Source organism: Danio rerio, chromosome 3 (genome assembly GCF_052040795.2).
Source record: "Danio rerio strain M-AB ecotype USA chromosome 3, GRCz13ab, whole genome shotgun sequence".
NCBI classification, from domain to species: Eukaryota; Metazoa; Chordata; class Actinopteri; order Cypriniformes; family Danionidae; genus Danio; species Danio rerio.
The window spans coordinates 25,236,227-25,260,471 of NC_141023.1; the positions used below are offsets into that span (position 1 = coordinate 25,236,227).

The window sequence follows — 24,245 nt, forward strand, 5'->3', positions numbered from 1 at the left end:
TTACAAATCTTCCTTACCCTAAACTTTCGAATTAAAGTGCATATAAAGGGTGATGAAATATATATAATTATTTACATTTTATATATAATTTTATTATTATTATTATTATTGTAATAAATATTAAGTAACTTATCATTAATTAACATTTAATTATAATTATAATTTTTTTTTTGTAAACAAATGAGACCTCATAGTTGTTAAACTGTAATAAATCATATTATGAAGTAAACGCTTTCACTGAACAGTTTTAAGCTTGCAGTTAAATAGTTTTTATGAGTAAACTCAACACTGGGCTCAAAAATATGCCCAACGTACAATTTTAAACTTGGTTAACAATTTGTAAATTCATTTAAAAAAAATGCCATTTGTTGTTTGTTCAAACTACTTATTTAAAATGAGCTAAAACAACACAATTCTTGAGTTTTTTGGGACAACTTAATTGTTTTATGTTCAAACAGCTTACATTTGTTAAAACTAATAAGTTAACTTAATTCCTTCATATTGTCCCAACACAAGTCGATTGTGTGGAACTCAGCGTTTATTACAGTCTGTAAAAAAAAAAAAAATGAGTTAATATTTTAAAACAAGTGGCTGCAAAGAAAAATGTAAGTTTATTCAGCTTCAGTGGTTTAAGTTGTACCAAATTTCTAGAAGAATTTGGCACAACGATGACTTTAACCACTGTCGACCAATAAACCCAACATTTCTTTGCAGCTGGTTGCTTTAAAATGTTAAGTTAACTCAACTTTAAAAAAATTATTTGGTACAACTTTTACCACTGAAGATGAATAAATCCAAAATGTTTTTTTCTGCCGGTTGCTTTAAAATTTTACTTAACTAAATTTATTACAGTGTAACATCATGCGTTTTAGTATTTACTCTGGAAGTAGCTGACGTTTTAAAGTTCTGTAAATCAAAGCTTTTGGTAAACAGTGGATTGTATGAGTTTTGAGTATTTTTAGTGTAAAAAAAGAGTGTAGAGGAAATGGAGAGTGTTTCAGCTCAGACCCTTGACTCTACGGAGCAGCTGTTGAGTGATCTTGGCGTTTGTGTTTTGTTGTGTTACACACAGGACACAGCATTGACTCGGTTTCCCATTGGAGAGTGTAGAGGGCAGATAGCATATCTCCACAGAGCTATCCTGTGGAAATACAGGTCATTATCTGGACAAATATACCAGCTCCAAGGCTTAAGCCTCTGGCGTGATTGGAAATGTCTACGGCTAAATTCTCAGCTTACACAGGAAGGATTCACTTGTACGTTTTTCTGTTCTCATTCATTACAGAGAAGAAATATTTTCCACATTGGAAGTGAAATGCTGACGTGAGGAGATTAAATCACATCCAGTCAGAACATATTTGATGTCTAATGTACAGTTGAGAGAATGGAGCGATGATTTTAACCAATAAGCATTTAGCATGGGTGAAGCTTTAAAAACTGTAAAAATGATATGATCAATTAGTCATGACAGCATATTTAGTTCAATGTAACATATTAACCTAAGTTAATAGTATTCTAACGTCATTTTATAAGTTATGCAAGCTGTTTTAAGTCAGTTTATAATAAGTTCATTTTACTCATAGGGTTAATTTGATTTAGCTTAAAAATTTAGGGCAACCAGGATTTTTTTAGTGGAGTAAAAATGAAACAGGAACAGTTCAAATATTTTTGAAAAAACTTATCATTTCACCTCAAAAGACTTCAAAAAGCATATGAAATTCAAAATATATCGCTTCATAGGTATTTTTAGGAGCCATTTGTTTAATTTTAGCATTTATTTTATTTTAAATTATTTTATTTTGGGGTGGGGCTAACTAATCCTTTAAAGGCTGTATGTGACATATTTTAAAAATTTACTTGAAATTACTTTTTTTATAATAAGTTTCTGATACCTGCCAAAAATCTTTTTGAAAAATACAGTAAAAAATGTTTATATTGCACAATTTAATATACATTATATTCGTTTAAACAAAAATAGTTAAATAAATTAAATATGTTAAATAAAAAAGTGTTGTTTGTATATGAGTATATTTTAAATGTCTCTTTTTTCCAGTGCCACTTTATCCTTCAGAAATTATTACTATCAACTAAAATTCAATTCATAAAATTGGTGCACATTCATTAATACTTTTTTGTATTACGTTGAAGTTTTTTTTGCTTCCAAATATTTATTTGGAAACAATTATATACAGTAGTTTTTTCAGGATGTTCTCAAAAATATATATTTTTTATTTTACATTTTACGTTTTGTAATAATACAATAATAAAATGTATTATTATTACAATTAAATTGATACTGTCACAATCACAAGCGATGTAATCCTGGCAGATCGCTGGTAAACCCACAGATCCCTATATATGGACTACAAATCGGCTGGTATATGGACTACAAGCTCCAGCCATGCAACACGCACACCTGCTCTAAGTCTCCATTGATTACACTCCCACAGCAGATTCTGCTCATGGACTGATTACAGACACATATATATGTCTTACTATGACACTCTCATTGCTGAGTGTTGTTATACTGTCACTGTGAACATTACGATGCATTTCCCTTGCCTTGCCTTGTCTTGCTATGTACTGATCTTTACTTTTTTTTTTTTTTGTTTTATGTTGTCTGCTGGCTACCTTTGACCATCCGGCTGTTTATGACCACGTCTCTGAATATGCCTGTATACAGCTGTTTGCTGTTGTTTGCCTGGCCATTCTCTGTATAATAAACCCTGCTTTTGGATCCGCACTTCCTTTGCCAGGGTCCCATTTACATTACAGATACACTGCCACTTAACATCAATTTAATAAAACAATTATTTTTAAATTCTAATTGCATTAAACATTTGTATAGTGACAAATATATTAACAATATATTGTGTCAATAAATGCTGGGTTGCAGCAGAAAGGGCAACCGCTGTGTAAAACATATGCTGGATAAGTTGGTGGTTCATTCCGCTGTGGTGACCCCTGATGAATAAAAGACTAAGGCAAAAGAAAATGAATGAATAAATGTTGTTTCCTAAACCACAAATCTTCATCTCTGCAGGACTCAGTAATGAAACTTAAAATTCAGCTTCACTTTAAAAAATAATTTTAAAATATAGCAACATAGAAAAGTGCACTGTACTTATTTGACTATAATATTTCACTATTGTTTATTTTTGATAGAATAAATGCACATTTGGTGAATAATTATTCCAAACCACTGCCTGCATATCCAGCTGAATTTAAATGCATCACAAATGTTTCGCTTTGACTTCATTGATGAGAATAGAAGCTGCAGATTTACAGCCGCAATGACAAAACTGGTTCCACGGGCAGACATCTGATCATCAAACAAGGTCTAATATGTAGAGAAGCTATTATGGCTTGAAAATCATCTGACAGTATGTGGGCCACCCAGCGGGAAAACACGACTCCAGTGACTGAAGACCTTCATCCATCATTTCCTCTCCATTGGCAGCCATTGAGCAGATGGAGTCACGATTGGACTCTTTCTCGGCATTCACTGCAGCTGCGGCTTTTGATGTTTGTGCAGCGAGTTTATGTTGATGGTTGCAGTAATGTTAAGGAAGCTGGTTTGAAACTGTTAGGGAAGCTCAAGATTGCTTACTCACTGAAGCTAAGCAAGACTGAGCCTGGTCAGTACCTGGATGGGAGACCACATGGGAAAATCAGGTTGCTGTTGGAAGTGGTGTTAGCGAGGCCAGCAGGAGACACTCAACCTGCGGTCTGTGTGAGTCCTAATGCCCTAGTATAGTGAAGGAGACACTATACTGTCAGTGAATGTTAAACCAAGGTCCTCACTCTCTGTGGTCATTAAAAATCCCATGGCACTTCTCGTAAAGAGTTGGGTCCTGGACAAATTCCCTCTATCGCCCCATACCAATTATAGCCTCCCAATTATCCCCACCCAACGAAATGGCTTTTTCACTGTCTCTGCACTCCACCAATAGCTGGTGTGTGGTGTAGTTCTGTGGCTGCCGTCGAATCATCCAAGTGGATGCTACACACTGGTGGTAGTGACTGTGAAGCGCTTTGGTTGTATGGCCATACATGATAAATGCACTATATAACTATCTTACATTACACTGCATAAAAAGTAAACTAAAGTTATGCAATTAATTGTTTAAATATCACAATCTTCAAACACTCTCATTATCTTACTTCTGAATGCTCATAAATTGCATATGGATGATTCTAGAATTCTGACTACATTCACCCACTAAATTCTCCAAAATAAACCTTCTATTATTTTTCAAAACCAAAAACTTTAATGGAACAGTCTTGAATAATCTTTAAAAACAGTGTTTGAATGTCAATGTAGGAACATTTAGAAACAGTTATTCTGTATTATTTGTCAATTCAACTATAAAAACATTTTGTGTCTGTCCCTACATTCTGGTCAACTCTGTTATAAAAAGGCATAACAGTCTTTAAATCTCTGGTATAAAAAGCATGTAGCTTGCTCCAAGGGATGTCATTTCCTTTGGTGGAAAACTCTGGCATTTAAGCATGTCATTATAAAGGATATTTAGGATACACCAACAGTAGATTAATTATTTGTCAATTATGTTACTGTCAGGGTATTTCAGGAAATTTCTCATTCATTTTTAAAAACAATAATATGATGAAAATCCATACAATTCTGTTTTAGACATGCCTTGTTGTATCTGGTTTGAAGGTTAGCATCTTGAGCTGAAACAAGTTTTATTTAGTATGTAAACACAGATGTTTACTGCAGGATCATAATCACAGTTTGAAACCAGATTAATGCTTCATACAAAATCTGTGAACATTGTTCCAAGCAACTGCAAAAATGTATTTGTCTGTGAATAATTCTTTTGGAAGGCTATTGATAATATCCTGATTCATCGAGTGCAAAAATGGGAAATCTATATGAGTGATTTAAAGTCTGCATGAAATCCACATTTAAAATGTATACACTCACCGGTCACTTTATTAGGTACACCTGTCCAACTGCTCATTAACAAAAACTTCTAATCAGCCAATCACATGGCAGCAACTCAATGCATTTAGGCATGTAGACATGGTCAAGACGATCTGCTGCAGTTCAAACAGAGCATCAGAATTGGGAAGAAAGATGATTTTGAACGTGACATGGTTGTTGGTGCCAGACAAGAGTTTTTTCAAAAACTGCTGATCTACTGGGATTTTCAAGCACAACCATCTCTACGGTTTACAGAGAAAAGTCAGAAAAAGAGAAAATATCCAGTGAGCGACAGTTCTGTGGGCACAAATGCCTTGTTGATGCCAGAGGTCAGAGGAGAATGGCCAGATAGAAAGGCAACTGTATCTCAAATAACCTCTCGTTACATTTGAGGTATGCAGAAGAGCATCTCTAAACACAACATGTCAACCAGATGGGCTACAGCAGAGGAAGACCACAGCGGTGCCACTCCTTTCAGCTAAGAACAAGAAACTGCATGATGCTATCATGTCAATATGGACCAAAATCTCTGAGGAATACTTCCAGTACCTTGTTGAATATGTGCCACAAAGTATTTAGGCAGTTCTGAAAGCAAAAGGGGGTCCAACCTGGTACTAGTAAGCTGTACCTAATAAAGTGGCCGGTGAATGTATATTACTAGTGCACTAGCAAACTATTTACTAGTTTATTTTATTAGTTTCTTTTGGTAATATTTAATCAAAATTTGATGTTTGTTCTTATGTGATGATGTCATATTGATGGCTTGGGTAAAAAAATGCTTAGTCACGCCCCTTCAATCTTAGTGTTTTGCATATGAAATATGATAGAGGAAGAGTAAAAAAATAAACCCCGCCCCCTACTCAATATTCCATTTTAGTTGGAAATACATCATCACGCTGAAATAAAACTCTGCAGCAACTTCTGGTTCAAGCAGACTTGTTTCACTTAATTTATTTATTATTTTATTATATGATTACATTAAATTTAAACAAAAGGATTGCAGAAATTTTTGCCCGAACCTCTATTAAATAGCTTCTTTTGTAGTTGCTACTTTGTTAAGATGTCTGTTTATCCAAGCTCCAGGCTACAGTAATACTGTGTAAGAAAAAGGGTATTGGTTAAAAAAATCTGATTATCTGTAGATTTCTAACCGTGGTTTGGTCATGTGGCAGCACAAAATAGTTTCTTGTGGCGTGTCCATTGTGTCGAGTGAAGTCAAGGAGCATAAATTCCTGCTTGTGCGCCAGTGTGTGTGATCCAAAAAAAAGTGTATGCGAGAGCAAAAAAATGTGTCGGTTTACTCCAGTATCCATTATTCAGTCTCTTGTCTCTCCAGCTCAGGGTGGTCCTGCATTTAGCCAGAACATCACAAATGCAGGCCAAATAGATTCATAGGCACAGCACAGCAAAACCAACAGAAAGAGAAAAGTCACCATACGCACACAAGATCTCAGATATTGACTCTCACACACTGTATGTGTGTGACCTTTAAACCACACAAATACATGTTTACTTCTGAGCTGCTGTTGTGGTTGCCCACTGAAAGAATGTTAGCACGGTCAACAGACTGTGTGTCATCAGTTTAGCAAACAGTACTTATGCATATGGTGTGTTTAAAGCCTTAATAAATGCTTTTAAGGATTTTAAAGGTTTTTTATAATACCATGGTATTTTTGAATTTACAATGTAAATATCATGTTATATTTATGGATAAATAGCACGTTTTTTTCAAGGATTTTTGTGTTTTGTTGTTGTTTTTGGTCTTTTCTTGGCATGGTAATTAAATTGTAATATTATTATTGTTAATGAATTCTAAACTAATGCTATTTTTATACTTTTAAAGATATTTTCTGGGGGTTTTGGCTTATAATTCATGCTTTTCTTTTAATGGAGTAAAATATATTATGCCTACAATGTAAATAATGAGTTATATATAAGATTATATTTTATATAAAAATATATATTGAAATTTAGCTATATATATATATATATATATATATATATATATATATATATATATATATATATATATATATATATATATATATATATAAATATATGCAGATGGACTCTTGTAAATATGTGCATGAATTATTCATGGATGTGGGTGTACATTTGCATATGTATTTATATTTTACATATTTTTATATATTATTATATGTTACTGGCATGGGATGGGTTTGGGTTTTGTTAAAAACTATACATGACATTTTATACATAAAATAATTGAGTAAACATTGTTTTAAAATGTTTAAGTAAATAAACTGAATAATTATGAAAATTAAGTTAAATCAACTTAACAGCTCCAAGTTACAATGGGTTTACTCACTCTTTTTAAGCAAAGTGAGCTTGTCGCTTTTAAGGCAGCAGGTTTACTCACTTTTTTAAAGTAATGTAAGCCCATTGTAGACGTAAACTGTAAATCATCCATCTTTTAAAAGTGTTTTAAATGGAACTGTAGGGCATCACGGTGGCACAGTGGGTAGCATGGTCGTCTCGCAGTAAAAAAGTTACTGGTGGAGATTGCATGTTCTACCTGTGTTTGTGTGGGATTCCTCCGGGTGCTCTCTATAGGAGAATTGAATAAGCTAAATTGTCCGTAGTATATGAGTGTGTATGGATGTTTCCCAGTGATGTGATGTTTATCTGCTCTGTAAAACATATGCTGGATAAGTTGGTGGTTCATTTCACTGTAGCAACCCCAGATTAATAAAGGGACTTAGAAAATGAATGAATGTACAGTTCTGGGGGTCACCACAGCGGTATTAACCGCCAACTTATCCAGCATATGTTTTACGCAGCGGATGCCCTTCCAGCTGCAACCCAATCATTGGGAAACAACCATACCCTCTCATACACACAGGATACTCATTCACAATCAATTCACCTGTATCACATGTTTTTTTTTGTGTTTTTTTTTGACTGTGAGGAAAACCGGAGCGCCCGGAGGAAACCCACGTGAACATGGGGTCAACATGCAAAATCCACACAGAAATGACCCAGCAGTGGCTCGAACCAGTGACCTTCTTGCTGTGAGGCGATTGTGCTACCCACTGCAAGACTGTGCTGCCCGGAACTGTACATTAAATGTAATACAGTAATACTTGTTAATATTTATTTTGTTGTTGAGTAGCCTATTAGCCTCTCAAAATATCATGTGATTTATTGGTCTAATACATGTGATTTAATCAGTATTTCCGTATACAATCCTGCCACAGAACTATTTTATTCAGTCCCTGCATTTGTTAGCCAATCTACTATTTTCCCAAGACAAGTGTATTTCAGAAGTGACATCATCACAGGACCTGAAACCTGCTGGAAAGCTCTGGCAAACATTTCAGCCCTTGAGATGAAACGCCGGCACAGACATCCAAAAAGAGTTTCAAATAATACCCAAAAGGCCGATCGCAAATATACACTGACGGACGGGGGATTAAAAACATAAATATTAGCGGGGAAACAAGCGAAAGGCCAAAGCAAGCAGACCCGTCCACTAGAAAATGGACCACCTCTCCTAACCAGCCTCTAAAACCCAGGATATATCGTGTTTTCTCTGAACTCCCATAAAGCCAAACAAAGCCTTTTGGCTCATAAGTCATGTGTGTTTTGAATTATGAGCTCAGCAAAACAAAATCTCTAAAACATGGAGCTCTGTGCCCAGAGGACTGCCGATACACTGGGGTTTGGATTTTGAAATCCCCAAATACATCCCTTTTGTGTTTGCTTTGTCTTGTTCGCTTTTGTTTTTCTTTCCCTGTACTTCACCGCAAGAGCACAAGCCTGCGATCCTAAAGTTTGGGTTTGTCAAACAATGCTTGCGGTTTAGTGGATGTTTTTTTTAGAAGGACTATAAATAAAATAAATGTGATATTAAAGGCTCGTTCTCTCGAAGACAAAACTGCACACTGGAAGTCAAAAATAGTTTGTTGCTTGTTTAAACTAGTTATACTAAATGAATTAAAACAACACAATTCAAGAGATTTCATTGGGACAACTTAATAGTTTTATGTTCAATCCACTTCAGTTTGTAAGTTAATTTAATTCCTTCATGTTGTCCCGACACAAACAGGAACCCAGCATTATTTACAGTGAAAGTGCATGGAGGCTATAAAAAGCAAACAGGGTGGACGGTATTAGATTCATCTCTAAGTTGATCTGAAGGATGTGAGAAATCTTGTTAGGAAAGCTGATATCTGATCACAGTGTCATTGGGGTTTTTTAAGTAATGAGTTGAAAATGAAACTACTCGTGTGTCTCGCTTTTGACATCGATTGAAATTTTTTGTTTTATTTTATCCTTCTATATATGCAACAGTAACAGCAGATTTGAGATAATAAAATGCCTGGCTTATTTTCTGGAAATTCTGCTAATGACATGAGCAAAAAAATCCTTGGGCCCTATCAAACCCCCGATGCAATTAGGCGGTGTCTGGCGCGTTGTGTTGCTATTTTCAGACCGACGCAAGCCTAATTTTCACGTTTTGTGCATGTTGTTTAAATAGCAAATCCATTTGTGTTTCGGTCTAGAAAAGACGTATGTTAAGGCGCATTGTTGGCCCGTTTCTATTTTGAGGATCTAAAATAGACTTCGCAGTTGACCAGCTGAAAGTAGGTCTAAAGTCCAGTGCATTAGTTATGCGCCTTAAATGCTTACACATTGCTTATTGTGTGATGTTTAACAATACACAAATATCTTTACAAATACACAAATATCTTTACAAATAAAAAAAGAGTTAAAGGATTAAAATATTATAAAAATTATTTTCTACATAAATATAAAAAACACTGCCTCCATGCCTTCATTATCTCAGGGGGCTTTTTTCAGTTTATTCATGACAATTTGCTTTTGTATGATGTATTGCTTTTGTATAATTTTTATTATTATTATTATTATTTTCAGTATTATGTATTATAAGCATATTTATATTTATTTTAATAAAAAACAAGTTTCAATTTGTCATCCTGTGGGGTTTTGGAGACATCTGCATCACCATATGGGGCATAAGAATAAGACGTGTGTTTGGATATAACTCAGTTTTTTGACCACACTTCATTTTTACTGTTCATTTAGTTGTTTGCTGGAAATTGGAACTAAATGTAGAGATAGTTTTGAAACAAACCTTTGCGCTTAACAAACGAAATGAAATATGTAGGCTAATGGATGTCTTCAGTGGAGTGCGTACAACACTTTTTCTTTTTCCATGAATGTAAAGAAGTAAAGAGAAAGTAAAGAGGATGAATGGAGGACATCCATTCTTTATCCTCGCACTGCAGTTGGTCTGTTTAACTGATTTCTCACTATAGCGATCCATTTAGTTTTTCCACTTACGAAGTCTGCCATGTAAATAGCAAAAGCCCCTTGGCATGACTCAACTGACTTTTAAAGGGAATGGGAGATGAGACTCTGGTTTAATGCATGTTATGCTCAAAACACGCCCAGAACTTATTAAGAGAATAAGCACAACCCTGTTAGACCATGCGCTGTGGCGCAGAGCTTATTTTTCTGTCCTAAAAAAAGTGGATTCGGACATGCCCTTAATGCTTTTGCACCATGCACTTCAGACTCTGCACCTAGATTGTTAAATTGAGCCCTAGGACTTTATTATTTTGCACTGCCAATAAATATCTAAAAAAACATCTCATTAAACAACCACTATTGTGCTGGGCCAAATCTACCTGTTGAATTTATTTGCATGTAATGGTATTTTTATGAGCTATGAACTAACGAAGAGCTTGTAAAATATGGGTTCAGAACAGTACCACAAATTCCTCCACCACACACACTGCTACAAAAAAAGATGCATTTCATTATGTCCAATCATTATGTATGTTCATTATGAACTTTTACATGAACTACACCAGATATTGCATCAAAGTCTGAACATATCTTTACACTGAAAGAGGGACCTGAGCTTTTTATGAGCCAGTAAACCTGAATACCCAAACAACTTTTTAGCAACAAGCTAACAACCCTAATGAACACTTTGTCAACCATATAACAACACCTTGGCAACCACCTACCCACATGGTGTCATATAAACCCTTTTGAGTGATGTAAACAAAACCAATGGTCCCAGCGTATTTCCTGTTTTACATTTTTAATTTCTATAGGTTCAGAGAATCTAAAAAGAGTCATATATTGATAATTAATGTTATTATATCTGTTTTAACATTAAGTTATGATTGAATTGCCTTTTGTTACAGTTATAAAATAGTTTGAGAACAAGCAGCAAATCTTTATGTGCCAATGATATAACCACATTGAAATAGTCTATACTTATTTTTTTAATGAAATATGAGGGTGTGTCTCAATCAACTCCTGAAGCCATAAATCAGTAGGTCGTATTATTAAGGCACTGGTAAGGGCAGATAAGGACTTAAAGAATAGAATATGAACAAAAGTAGAATTACAGGTTTCCTAAATTGTTAAGTGCCTGTCTAAATGTGTTAGCTTATGGCTAAATTTAAATCAAGAAACATTTTTTAAAAATTTAAACATGTTTGGTGAGTTTATAAACATAATTAATATTTCATGCCTTAGAACTTAGTAGTAGTAAAGTGAGCATCAATGCTCCCTGATTTGAAGGTACTGTACTGTAAATTGTTGCGACTGAAACAGCACTCAAATGGCTGATTTCCTGATCAGTGACTACTGAACATGAGAGCTCATTGAGACACACCATAATTATACAGCATGTCAATGGCAAAAAGATTGAGACTTTTCTTTGCTAATAGAGATGTCTTGAAATGGGTTTTTTTTTATGTTTACAAGGAGGTGTGTGAGTTTCCCTCCAGTTATTGTCAGAAGCAGACTGACCAGCGGCCCACCCACCATTGATTAGTCAAATGAAATGAAAATAAAATAACAACGGAAAAAAAAAGAAATTAAAATTAAATTAAATCAATTTAGTTTCTGAAAACATCTTTCACCTTTTTACGTGGTGTGATGACACCAATGGAAATCAAAACTAAATAAAAATCTCTATTTGTTATATTAATACTATTCATTACTAGATTTTTGTATTGGCAAAAACTGTTAAAGAAATATATTGTTGTTATTAATATATTATTATTGTGCATTAAATAACTAAATAAAATATTATTAAAAGTCATCTAGGCGACATAGTGGCGCAGTAGGAAGTGTTGTCGCCCCACAGCAATAAGGTCGCTGGTTCGAGCCTTGGCTGGTGCAGTTGTTCTCCCTGCGTCCACGTGAGTTTCCTCCAGGAGCTCCGGTTTCCCCCACAGTCCAAAGACATGCAGTACAGGTGAATTGGGTAGGCTAAATTGTCGGTAGTTATTAATTGTAGTCATTAAATGTAGTTTATTAATCCGGGGTCGCCACGACGGAATGAACCGCCAACTTATCCAGCAAGTTTTTACGCAGCGGATGCCCTTCCAGCCGCAACCCATCTCTGGGAAACATCCACACACACATTCACACACACTCATACACTACGGACAATTTAGTCTAGCCAATTCACCTGTACCGCATGTCTTTGGACTGTGGGGGAAACCCACACGAAGGCAGGGAGAACATGCAAACTCGAACCAGCGACCTTCCTGCTGTGAGGCGACAGCACTACCTACTGCGCCACTGCCTTGCCCTCTTTTGCACACATATTATCATAAATTACAAAAATGGCATTTGTTCCTAAAATCTCTTTAAGCAGAGATGAGAAGCTGAATATCCATCAGTCATTATTCTTTTCCACCGGGGGACCCGAGAGCTTTAATTACATCACCCTTTTGCACAATACTTTCATCAGACTCACAGTCCAGCCACAGTGCTGCATGAGAAACACACAGATGGTCCACAGACGTGGTGCAGCACTTCATGGTAGCCCAGAAAACTGCTCACATCACAGCAGGCCAAAAACACTAGGAGCTGGAGGACCACAGTGGAACACACAGACACATCCAACAGCAGGACAACTCCAGCGTTCTGCTCTGTGTCAAGAGCTGCGATACACGTCTCCAATAATTAGCTTCCACTCGCCCGTTTACTTGTGTGTGAACATTTAGCTTCACAAACAAAAACCGCAATCCTTAAACAGCGTGCTCAATTTTAGTGCAATTCCGTTGGACGTTCTCCATTAATCTGGAAAGCAGAAATGCCTCATGTCTATTTTTATGACTGATCTTTGTGTTGGACAAGGACCTAGGCTGATTTGGTTCTGATTTAATCACAGTACACTGAAAACCTCCTGCCTGCTGGAAACAAATTTGTGCGCAGTGAATATTTTCTTCTAAGTTTCCAGATTAGCTGGATTTGCATCTAGTGTAAATTGTTTTAGTGAAATCTTGTGTCCTTTAAATGATGAATGATGATTTTTTTTTACTTTATCTAAAACAAATTTATCACCATTGACCTTTTAAATCTAAAGTTTGAATACCTCATGTCTGAAATTGATTGTAATGTGGCATGTTGTTCCATCAGTATCATACTGAAGAGCAGGTTTATTTAGCCACACACACAAAAAAACATTTAGATTTTGCGTCTATTAAAGATAGGTACATTTTATGATGGATTTTTGTGTAAGCTTTTTTTTAAATCACAACACATTGAAAACCCCTGGCCAAATGAAGACATACAGTTGAAGTCAGAATTATTAGCCCCCCCCCCCACCAAATTTTTTACAGTATGTCTGAGAATATTTTTTCTTCTGAAGAAAATCTTATTTTGTTTTATTTCACCTAGAGAAAAAGCAGTTTTAAAAAAATTTTTAAGTCATTTTAATGTTTAAATTATTAGTACCTTAGTCTACAGAAGAAACCATCGTTATACGATGACTCGCCTAATTACCCTAACCTGCCAAGATAACCTAATTCACCTAGTTAAGCCTTTAAATGTCACTGTAAGCTATATAGAAGTGTCTTGAAAAAGATCTGGTAAAATAATATTTACTGTCATCATGGCAAATATAAAATAAATCAGTTATTAGAAACGAGTTCTTAAAACTATTATGTTTAGAAATGTGTTGAAAAAATCTTGTCTCCATTAAACAGAAATTGGGTAAAAAAAAAAATAAGCAAGGGGCTAATTATTTAGTGGGATAACTCTGTTTTTAACTGTATATGTGCAAAATAAAAATATTCCTTTTTTAATGTTTTCAGTGTCCAGGATTTACAGGTGCGTTAGTGAAATATTGTCTGAAATTAACAGCATTTTAAACACTGTGGATTATTAGGATTTTTTTCCTTTTATTGCTTAGAATTTATCATTGTTGCCCTTTTAAATCTAAAAAGTTTTTTTTTTTTAATAGTATTGTTTGCTATTGCTCAGTACAGTTACATGCTGAAGACTATTTTGGGTTTATTTAGCTCCACAAAAAGAGTTTTATAACTGTCAAAAACATGTCTGTGTTGTTTACTGTAAGTGCAGATCTTTCTGAGAGATCTTAAGTGTACTGTGTAAATCTGTACTTCAAAAGATTTTCCTGATAAGGTTTTCTTTTATTGTTTTTCATATCTTACATCTGCAAAGTTCACATAGTGTGCCAAGACATCATTTGCGAAAAAATGTGTCAAAATATCTGCAACTATATTTACAGAAAAAATTAAATTTCTTAAATATATGCTTATTATACATTACATCATATAAATACATTTAAATGATTTTTATTCATTCATTTATTTTCCTTCAACTTAATCAGCATGTGTTTTAAACAGCGGATGCCCTTCCAACTGCAAATATATTCATTCAATCATTTTCTTTTCAGCTTAGTCCCTTTATTAATCCAGGGTCGCCACAGCGGAATCAACCACCAACTTATTTAGCATGTTTTTATGCAGTGGATGCCCTTCCAGCTGCAACCCATCCCTGGGCAACATTCACACACACTCATTCACACTCATACACTATGGACAATTTAGCCTACCTAATTCACCTGTACTGCATGTCTTTGGACTGTGGGGGAAACACACCCGGAGGAAACCCACACGAACACAGGAAGAACATGCAAACTCGACAAAGAAACACCAACTGTCCCAGCCGAGGCTCAAAACCGATGACCTTCTTGCTGTGAGGCGTCGCCCACCGCAAATATATATATATTTATAAATATATTTATAAATATTTTTATATATTTATTTGAGATTTTTATGTATTAAATAATATAATTCATTATTTTTTTTATCAGGCTCCTTTGTGTATGCTCAGTAATTTCACTTTTATGGCAAAGAATAAGTAATTTTCCTGGTCTTTAAAGTAAAATATCTCAACTGAGTCTGAGAAAAATTTTAAATTTCAATAGAAATTTCAGACGTCACTTAGAGGTTTTTGTATCAGAACTCTTTATATATTCTTATATATTATATATATAGTATATGACATTTAAAGAATAAATTTTTTTTTTTTTTATAATGCCAAATATATGATTTTTGTATTTGTAAAAACCAGACTTTAATGCAGTAAAAAAAAAGTACTTGAAGTTTTTTTTTACAAATGTGTCTATAATGTGAGATCTTTACCTTTGTATGTAAAGACTATTATGTTCGAAATGTACAGAACATATAATGCAATTTATAATTATAAAATAAATTTTAAATAAAAGCATTAAACTATACAACTGCATGACCTTCAATATTTTTTCTTCATCTACTGTGTGATGATGTTGGCTTTTTGCCCTGCATGTTTTTTTTGCAAGTCTGGCAACAACTCTGCAGCACATTTATCAATGCAGGAACTATCAATCTACTGTAGATAACATTCATATCAGCCTCTGAACGCTACACCTGATTTCCCTCAAATAACTGCCTTGCCCACCAGCAGAATGGAAAGAATCCACACAGAAAGTCTTATACTCTTTTATTATGAGGCTCAATTATTAGCAACACCATCACAAAATACTTTTGCTACCTATTTAAAATGAGTTTTAAAAACACAATTCTAACATTATTTTTGTGGACAACTTAATTATTTTATGTTTATTCAACTTCAATTTGTAAAAATAGTTGATAACACTTTTGATGCTCCCTCTTGCACATTTTGTTGACTACAAGTTGCATTGCAACTACAGTACATACCAATTACTTTTCATTTGAGTATTAGTTGACTGTCTGCATAATATCTGCTAATACTGCTCCTTCAACAAACAGTTAACTGATTATAAGAAACTTTGCAAGTACATGTCAACTTACACTCACTCTAACCCCAACCTAACAGTCTACTTATTGAGAATTAATTAGCATGTAGATGCAATGTAACGTAAATTTGACATTAAAGGACCATCAAAATAAAAGTCATACCAAATAATTGCGTTATCTTAATTGACTTGTGTTGGGACTGAATTTTTTACAGTGCAATCTCTCTGAAAGCATCTGATACAGAACTCCCTGGTTGTTGTCACAGATCTCATTCGCCTCCTCATTATCGGTTCTTCCTGTTCACCTCCGCTCGCGTGCAAAAGCAGAGAACAGCTTCTGTCAGTCATCTCTCATATCATGATGGTGCCCTCATGCTTCATTCATGGGAACAAACGTTTTTTTTATAACCACAGGCCTAGTGACACACATTAATCTACTGCGCAACATTGTGCGCGTATGCATGACGGCCGTCTGTCAAGAGTGTTTAATATCTATTCACACATTTTTAATTTGCTCACCAAGTGACAACAGCCTCATCAAACAGAGCCTTTTGCTTACAGCTTGATGCTTTTGTTATGGAGTCACACGGCACAGATAGAGAAATCTGTTTCATGGGAGTCAATGTGACGGAGCAAATTATTGAGACAATTTTTAACTAAAGACATTTATTTAAAACAAACTGCAGGAGCCCTTATTGTTTAAAAATTCAATTAAGAGGAATCAATATGGAAAGTTTTTACAATGTCATCATACGCATTTGTTATAAAGATTATTTTCTTTCTTGAGATGGGAAGCTAACATTTCATCCTAAAAACAAGCTGTTTACTTTCAACTTGCCAAAGCAAACAACACCACTGATGTAATCTTGCCTTCAATCTGATAATGACACCTGCCTTGCAAAAACACGACAAGCCTTTTCAGCAAATCTCTCCTTCCAGAATGCTTCCTTCCACAGAATAGATGTTGAAAGGCACTTCCAAACTCAGTTACACCCATGCAACCATTAAACCCAATAACTTTTTGTAATGACTGCTAGCCTGGACAACATGTAAACAGTTTTTAAAATAAATGCATCTACTAAACAGTTTAATCTTATCATTTTCATTTAACAAAAAAACAGAATGGCAACAGGTTAATGTGGAAAAATGACCACATAATTATCGTCAAATTTAGTGTGTTTTTCTGAGGTAGACTCTTTTATTAATATGGGTTCATAAATGATGCCATATAGAACCATTTTGGTTACTTGAAGAAGATTTTGTGTGTGAGGAGATTAAAGAACATTTTAATAACTTAAACCTTTTTGAACATTTTGTGGAATATAAAGCTTGAGTTGATGCTAAGGTTTCTTCATGGAACTAACAAATGCCAATAAAGTTCCTTTACATTTTAAGATTGTGAATTATGTAAAGAAGAGGCTTTTTCTGACAACATAAGGTAAATCAATCCATAGTAGATATTTTAGATATGAATAAAGATCATTTAAGCATTAAAGTTATTTTGTTGGCCTCATGATACTGTAAGAAACTAATGTGTATTTGAGTTTGGAAGTGAAAGTTTCTGCAATTTTTGCAATGAATTTTGCAATTCTTAAGTTCATAAGACTCTTCTTTAGACCTTTCATTGAAAGTTGAAATATTCAGTTAGCTAATAGGAAAATAATATACAGTATGACTTGATTCTCTGTTACACTTTTGATGAGTTGATCAATTAATTAAAATATAAATAAATGAAACTAAAGGTTGACAGTGCAAACAAGCCAAGTTCTACTTTGTGAGATGTAATAAATGTATGGTATTACATTCATAGCTTTATTATATTATGCAGATTTCTTTAAACTTTTTCATTCAATCTTTTAAACATTTTGTAGATTTCTGCATCTACTGAGTTACACATTTAATCAAGAATCCATACTAATTTATTTCCATTTTTTAAAATAATTTGGTTCTACTGGTTTTACTGGAGTCTAAACTGGCATTAACATTCATCAAACCACAGAATGTATTCACACTAATAAAAGGTTTTGTTACCATACAAGAAACTTGGTTCTTCAAAATAGCTTTTAGTAAGACGTTCTTCAAATATCATATAGTGCTTTTCATTATTTCATTGTGTGTGAAGAACATGTTATAATCTAAGGAGCCTTTTTAGACTAAAAAGAACCATTTGTGGAATTAAAATGTTCCATAGATGTAAAGGTTGTTTTAAAACTGTTTGTTCAGATATTTGAAGCAATTGAAGGACAGGAACCCAACATTTTTACAGTGCATGTATTGTTCAGGAAAGGTATTGCCTGAGAAATAAATTGTAGGCAATACTTTTCAGAACAATATTCTGTAATTTCATGATCTGTAAATAATGTAAATAATATGTGTGTAAATTCATTTTATCTCTTAGTAATATATATATATATATATATATATATATATATATATATATATATATTACCTGCCATCTGTGGTTTTCAAGTAAAATGAACATTTCTCTCAGTTATTTTACCTTAAAAACCATGAAAATTACATATTCTTTGTCATAAAGTGTTAATATTTACTAAACCCATTGAGCCTGATTAAAATGCTCATTTTAGAAGAAATTTTCAGACGCATTTAGAGGTTTTTTGCATCTGAACTCTTCATAAATATTCTTTAGCTTTGTGTTTTGTATTTTTTATTTTTTTTGTCTTACACTTTTTCTGCTCTGAAAGCACCTGTCACCTAGACAAATTCTTTGTGTGTGTGTTTTTTTGATTCGGACAAATAAATGAAATCTGTAGTAAAGTATTTTCAGAAAGAGCCATCCACACTTGTTGAATTAGTTTAGAAATGACTCACCGACACACTCGTTCGCCTCTCTGGCAGTCGCGCGCTGCCAGGGCCGGTCGTAGTGGAAGGGTTTACACCTGTCACACTCTGGTCCCGCAGTGTTGTGCTTGCATTCGCACACTAGGTTTCCTTCCCGGTCCTTCACGCACTTCGACGCGTGCCCGTTACACTTACACCGTCCACCGACCTGCAGGTCAGACACCGCGTAAAAATACGAGTCCCTGGCGAGCTCCGAATCGTCCTCGTTCTCATCCCCGAACGTGTGCAGCCGGTTGAAGGTCACTTTGATGTCGGTGGCCGTGACCCAGTCCTGCAGGACGGGCGAGTTGTCGAAGTCGTGCGCGGACGGTCTGCCATCCAGCGTGCTGAACGCGATGAGGCCGCCGGTTAACGGCTGCATGTCCGTGTGAGAGTCCGTGCAGATCGCCTCCTGCTCGTTCTGCTTGGTGATGGCAGCTTTGCTGGGCTTGTTGTACATTTTCTTGCACTGGGTTGAGTAGAACTGAAAAGGCACCCAGGTTTTCCCATAGTCCATGGATTTGAAGATGGCCATGGATTCGGGGCGAGGAGAGCAGAACTGGAGGCTCACATAAGTCACTTCAAACTTCTTCCCCAAAGACAGAGTCAGAGTCACGTTCTGCGGGTATTGCACGTAGTTCTCCGACTGCCAGCAGGTGAGGTTATGAGGGTTGTTGAGGTCTGTCAGGTATGCGGGCGGATGGGTCTTTTTGGGGTCTGTGGCGTCGCAGATGTTGCAGTCCCTCGATCTCTCCTCGCCTTTCTCGGTCACCACGCAGTAGCGCGACGGAGGAGAGCCGCAGGTGCTGGACACGCGCACGTCCTTCCCGAAAGCGGAGTTCACGAAGTCGGGGATGCAGCGTCTGGGGTTCCCGTTCTCGTCGTAGCACGGGTCCGGAGGAGAGGACTGAGCCGCGAACATGCTCATCCCGTATCCACCGCGAGCACCGGACACCATCGAGGTGATGGACACCATGGAGACGCACGTTACCAAAATCCTTATCATTGCAACCCGTGGTCCTCAGGGGTCCCTGAACCTGCACTAGTCAACAAAGAAAAAAAAGATCATTCAAAGTAATTTTGCATGCCTGCATTGTTTAAAAATGTGTGCGCAAAGAGTTTTACTTTTACTCAAAACAAGACACAATCACTATACCTCAAAGAGACTGCTTCACCCGGGTGGAGAAGTATGTCAAACCCGTCTAAAAGAGAAATTATAGGGTACTCTCCCTTTCTTTTCTCTCTCCCGGATATGTTGTAATCTCTTTCCCCACTTTCAAGCAATATGAAACAGAAAACCTGCTATTACTTTCCAAGTCTGCCTTTCTTCCTCTGCCTAACTCTTTCACACCTCTGCCTCTCTGTGAGTGAGTGTCGCAGCTCAGCCCTTCTCTCTTTCTGCTCTCTTCAATAGGAAGGGGGTTCAGTCATTTGCCATTCTGCACGAGTAAAGCACTTTATTGCCCTGTGTGCAGGCACAATGACATTCTTATGTAGTTGCATTTTGAGTTAGTCTTAATTATAGGGGAACTTTTGACTGTCTGTGAGAATGAAACTTCTTTAAATCGTGTATTTGGCAGTGTGTTTGGAAAGAGTTTTGGTTCAAATAAATAGGTACAAGCTGAACGCAGAGATAGCTCGTTATTTTGAAACAAACGGCATAACTTTAGTTTTTATGATAGGATCCAATGTATATTTTCCATTGAGTGACACCACTGCAGGCTATATAAAGCATCTTCATTAGAAATAAGAGGTTGGTGTTGAGGACAAGCACGAATGAAACTAACTTTTTATTATTTAAAAACTCTGGGAAAGTGAATAAATAAAGAGTCTCGATTCATCACTAATTCATTGTTTGGGGCAAATCGTTTATTTAAAATACCGCAAAGAAAGTCCCCTGAATAAATCAATTTAAACAGCAGACAATGGGTGAATACATTGAATTTCATCCTACGTAAATCCATATAAATTAATAAACTTATAGACGGACGGACAGACAGACAAACTTTTGCAATATTGTGTATTGCATATTCATTTTCAAACACTAATCATCTTACTGGATGCTCCGTTTAATCCATGGAAACGGAAATAAGTAGCATATGCAGATCATAAATGTGAATTAAATTCCAGGCGCAGTTCTGCTTACGCAAACTCTTTTGGCCACCCACCGTGATCCGCGCTTGTTGATTCTGGGTTCATCACAGTAAAGAAACAGCGACATCTCGTGGTAGAATAAGGAATAATCAGATCAGAGTAGCTCATCGCTTTATATTTGCTCTCGCTAAAAAATCATAAAATGTGACAGAATGTATTAATGTGAAATAATTTTCAGTGCATCTTACGGGTATTTTACCTGTTTTTAGGCCTATTGGCTATACATATTGATGTTGTTTAGAGTTGATGGAAATGTCTTGTAAAATAAAGGAATATGCTTCTGTTCTATTAAAAGTGTTTTGATTAATTAAGCAGCTAGCTTGTAGCCCATGAGAAATTTATTTGTGGAATGCATTTAATTTTATCAGCTTCCAAATCACTGTCTGCTTTATAAGGTTTTATTACTCAGGAAACATCATAACTATTTAACATTATATGAACCAAGATCTATCTTCATTCATGTTTTAAAATCAGCTTTTAATCTAACTCTTCTTTTCAGTGCCACCAGATAGGTCAGGTCACTGTATGTAACACATAGTAGCAGATGCACAAAATGTTGACATCCAACATAAATTATTAAACGAATATTAAAATGTACTAAAAATGTATTAAAATGTGTCTTTAAATGTTTTAGAAATGTCAGATAGTATTTGCAATATTTTGTCACAATATAAAAGTTTTTTTATATAGTTTTAAACAACACTTTTTGTTAATTTATTTTTACATACAATTTCCTTCATATAATAGAATATAAATATAATATTTTCAAGTTTCACATTTATTAAAATTCATCCCGTTTGTTTTAGTGCAGAAGAGAAGTAAGGAAAATATTTAAGCTGGGAAGAGTCATTAGTCTTTATGTGAAAGCTAAAAGCACACATGCATGAAAAATAAATAAAATGGGCCTAGAATTATATAGGTAGGGCTTGGTTATTATTTATTAATATTAATAATCTAACATATTCAAATGCTCTATAAGTGTTCTCTCTTCCTGTGTGTCCGTCGTACTCGCCACTGTCCTTGGTGCTGAAGTCATGGATAAACAAGGATGAGATCATCTTCACAGGTCTCACTGAAATAGCAGGATTAAGACTTTTAGTAAATGTTTCATAACTGATTCCTTTCGCAGCGTCCACGTTTGTTGAGTTCAACAGGACTAAGATAAAAGGCACGTTGTTTCACGACTTATCCCAATTAAAGTTCAAACCATGTCTGCTTACGGTAATTTTACGTTCTTATTTTAAAGACTTAAAAAAAGCTCAAATCGCCTTTTATATTACTGTGACGATGATGTTTTCGAAATCTTTCTTAAACCCGTTTACGAAAGCCCATAAACCCAATTATGTATGAATACATTAGAATAGTCTCAGGGATAGTCTACTTAGGTAAATAGGCCCACATTAAAGGTTTTATTTATTTATAATCATAGTCTTTTGGGTCGACAAGCTGGCTCAGTGGTCACTGTCGCCTCAAACCAAGAAGGTCGCTGGTTCGAGTCTCGGCTGGGTCAGTTTGCGTTTCTGTGTGGAGTTTACCTGTTCTCCCTGTGTTCACCTGCTCTGTGCTCCGGTTTCCCCAGACAGGCAATATAGGTGAATTGAATAAGCTAAATTGGCCGTAGTGTAGCCTATGTGTGTGTAAAAGAGTGTGCATGGGTGTTTCCCAGTACAGGGTTGCAGCTGGAATGTCATTCACTGTGTTAAGCATATGCTGAGTAAGTTGGCGGTTCATTCCGCTGTGGTGGACCCTGATAAATAAAGGCACTAAAGTCGAATGAAATGAATGAATTTGATGACTTTTTTATCCAGAATGTTCGTTTTTTTTTTTTTTTTGTTATGTTCTTTGAGATATTGTAGCACCCCATCACATGACATCCTGTGCAGAATGGTGGCAGCGCATCTCTCCATACAGACTTTTATTTAGCACACACAGGTGTTGTGGGTTGTTTCCCATTTGCGTGGAATAAGAATAGTTCTGATTTTCCAACAGTGTTTGGTTTTATTGGTGTCACGTAGACACAATGGATTTTTCTGACTGACCCACTGATGATGAGTCACACAGACAGCCTGCTTTAGGGCACTTTGAAAAAAAGGAAGTGAAAATGTGAACTCTAGTCAGCGCTGCGCTTTTTATGCCTGTCCTTAATCTAATACCACCCGGTAACTTCTTAGTAAAAAAAAACGTTTGTGGTAACGATCTGCATATACCTCGTGAAATGTATTTTTACTTACCACAAACTATTGGTTGTTCCCATAAACAACCAATGAAACTGTCACTATAAAAAGCACGCGTTCATCATCCTCTTCAGTCTAGCATGTGCATCATATTTTGGAGTGTGAGTAATGAGAAGTAACTCACAAAAGCAACTCAGAGCAGAGGTGTGGACTGGCAGGCAGTGCATGTGTTGTGGTAAACATAGGAAGTACTGTTTCCTCTCCTATATAAGAGATCTGTGCACGATTATAACTGTGCACAAATATTTCCTTTTTATGCGTGGTGGTTAACGAAACTTTAAAATTATGGGCAGATCCGGTATTGGTTGGCAAGGATAATTCATTCATTCATTCATTCATTCATTCATTCATTCATTCATAAATGTAAACCGTACTCTATAATAATAATAATAATAATAATAATAATAATAATAATTATTATTATTATTATTATTATTATTGTTGTTGTTATTATTATTGGCGAAGCAGTGGCGCATTGGGTAGTGCTGTTGCCTCACAGCAAGAAGGTCGCTGGTGTGATCCTCGGCTCAGTTGGAGTTTCTGTGTGGAGTTTGCATGTTCTACCTGCATGCGTTCGCGTGGGTTTCCTCTAGGTGCTCCGTTTTCCCCCACTGTCCAAAGACATGCGGTACAGGTGAATTGGGCAGGCTAAATTGTCCGTGGTGTATGAGTGTGTGTGAATGTTTCCCAGAGATGGGTTGCGGCTGGAAGGGCATCCGCTGCGTAAAAATGTGCTGGATAAGTTGCTGCTGTGGCGACCCCAGATTAAAAGGGACTAAGCCGACAAGAGAATGAATGAATTATTATTATTATTATTATTATTATTATTATTATTATTATTATTATTATTATTATTATTATTATTATTAGCCTATTATTATTATAATTAGTCTATTATTATTATTATTATTATTATTATTATTATTATTATTATTATTATTAGCCTATTATTATTATGATTAGTCTATTATTATTAGCCTAT

At 35.4% G+C, this 24,245-nt stretch overlaps 2 protein-coding genes and 1 long non-coding RNA gene across 10 annotated transcripts in view; 1 reads left to right on the forward strand and 2 right to left on the reverse strand.

Moving 5' to 3' along the window:
• Positions 1-20,244, reverse strand: part of ntn1b (netrin 1b) — a 105,254-nt gene extending 85,010 nt beyond the window's left edge. Inside the window, exons 1-2 of one of the 3 annotated variants that reach the window (XM_087242074.1) lie at positions 20,032-20,244; positions 18,867-19,912 (exon numbers count right to left, since the gene is read on the reverse strand). In XM_087242074.1, coding sequence (XP_087098200.1) covers positions 18,867-19,881 — 1,015 coding nt within the window. In that variant the 5' untranslated portion in view covers positions 19,882-19,912; positions 20,032-20,244. 3 annotated transcript variants of the gene reach the window in all.
• Positions 1-24,245, forward strand: part of pik3r6b (phosphoinositide-3-kinase regulatory subunit 6b) — a 146,697-nt gene that overhangs the window by 93,214 nt on the left and 29,238 nt on the right. The gene's annotated exons all lie outside the window — the stretch shown is intronic.
• LOC147836885 (uncharacterized) lies at positions 13,708-14,945 on the reverse strand. The gene is made up of 2 exons (XR_015481539.1): positions 14,021-14,945; positions 13,708-13,908 (listed from the first exon to the last, which is right to left on the reverse strand). It is a non-coding gene; the product is annotated as an uncharacterized LOC147836885 (long non-coding RNA).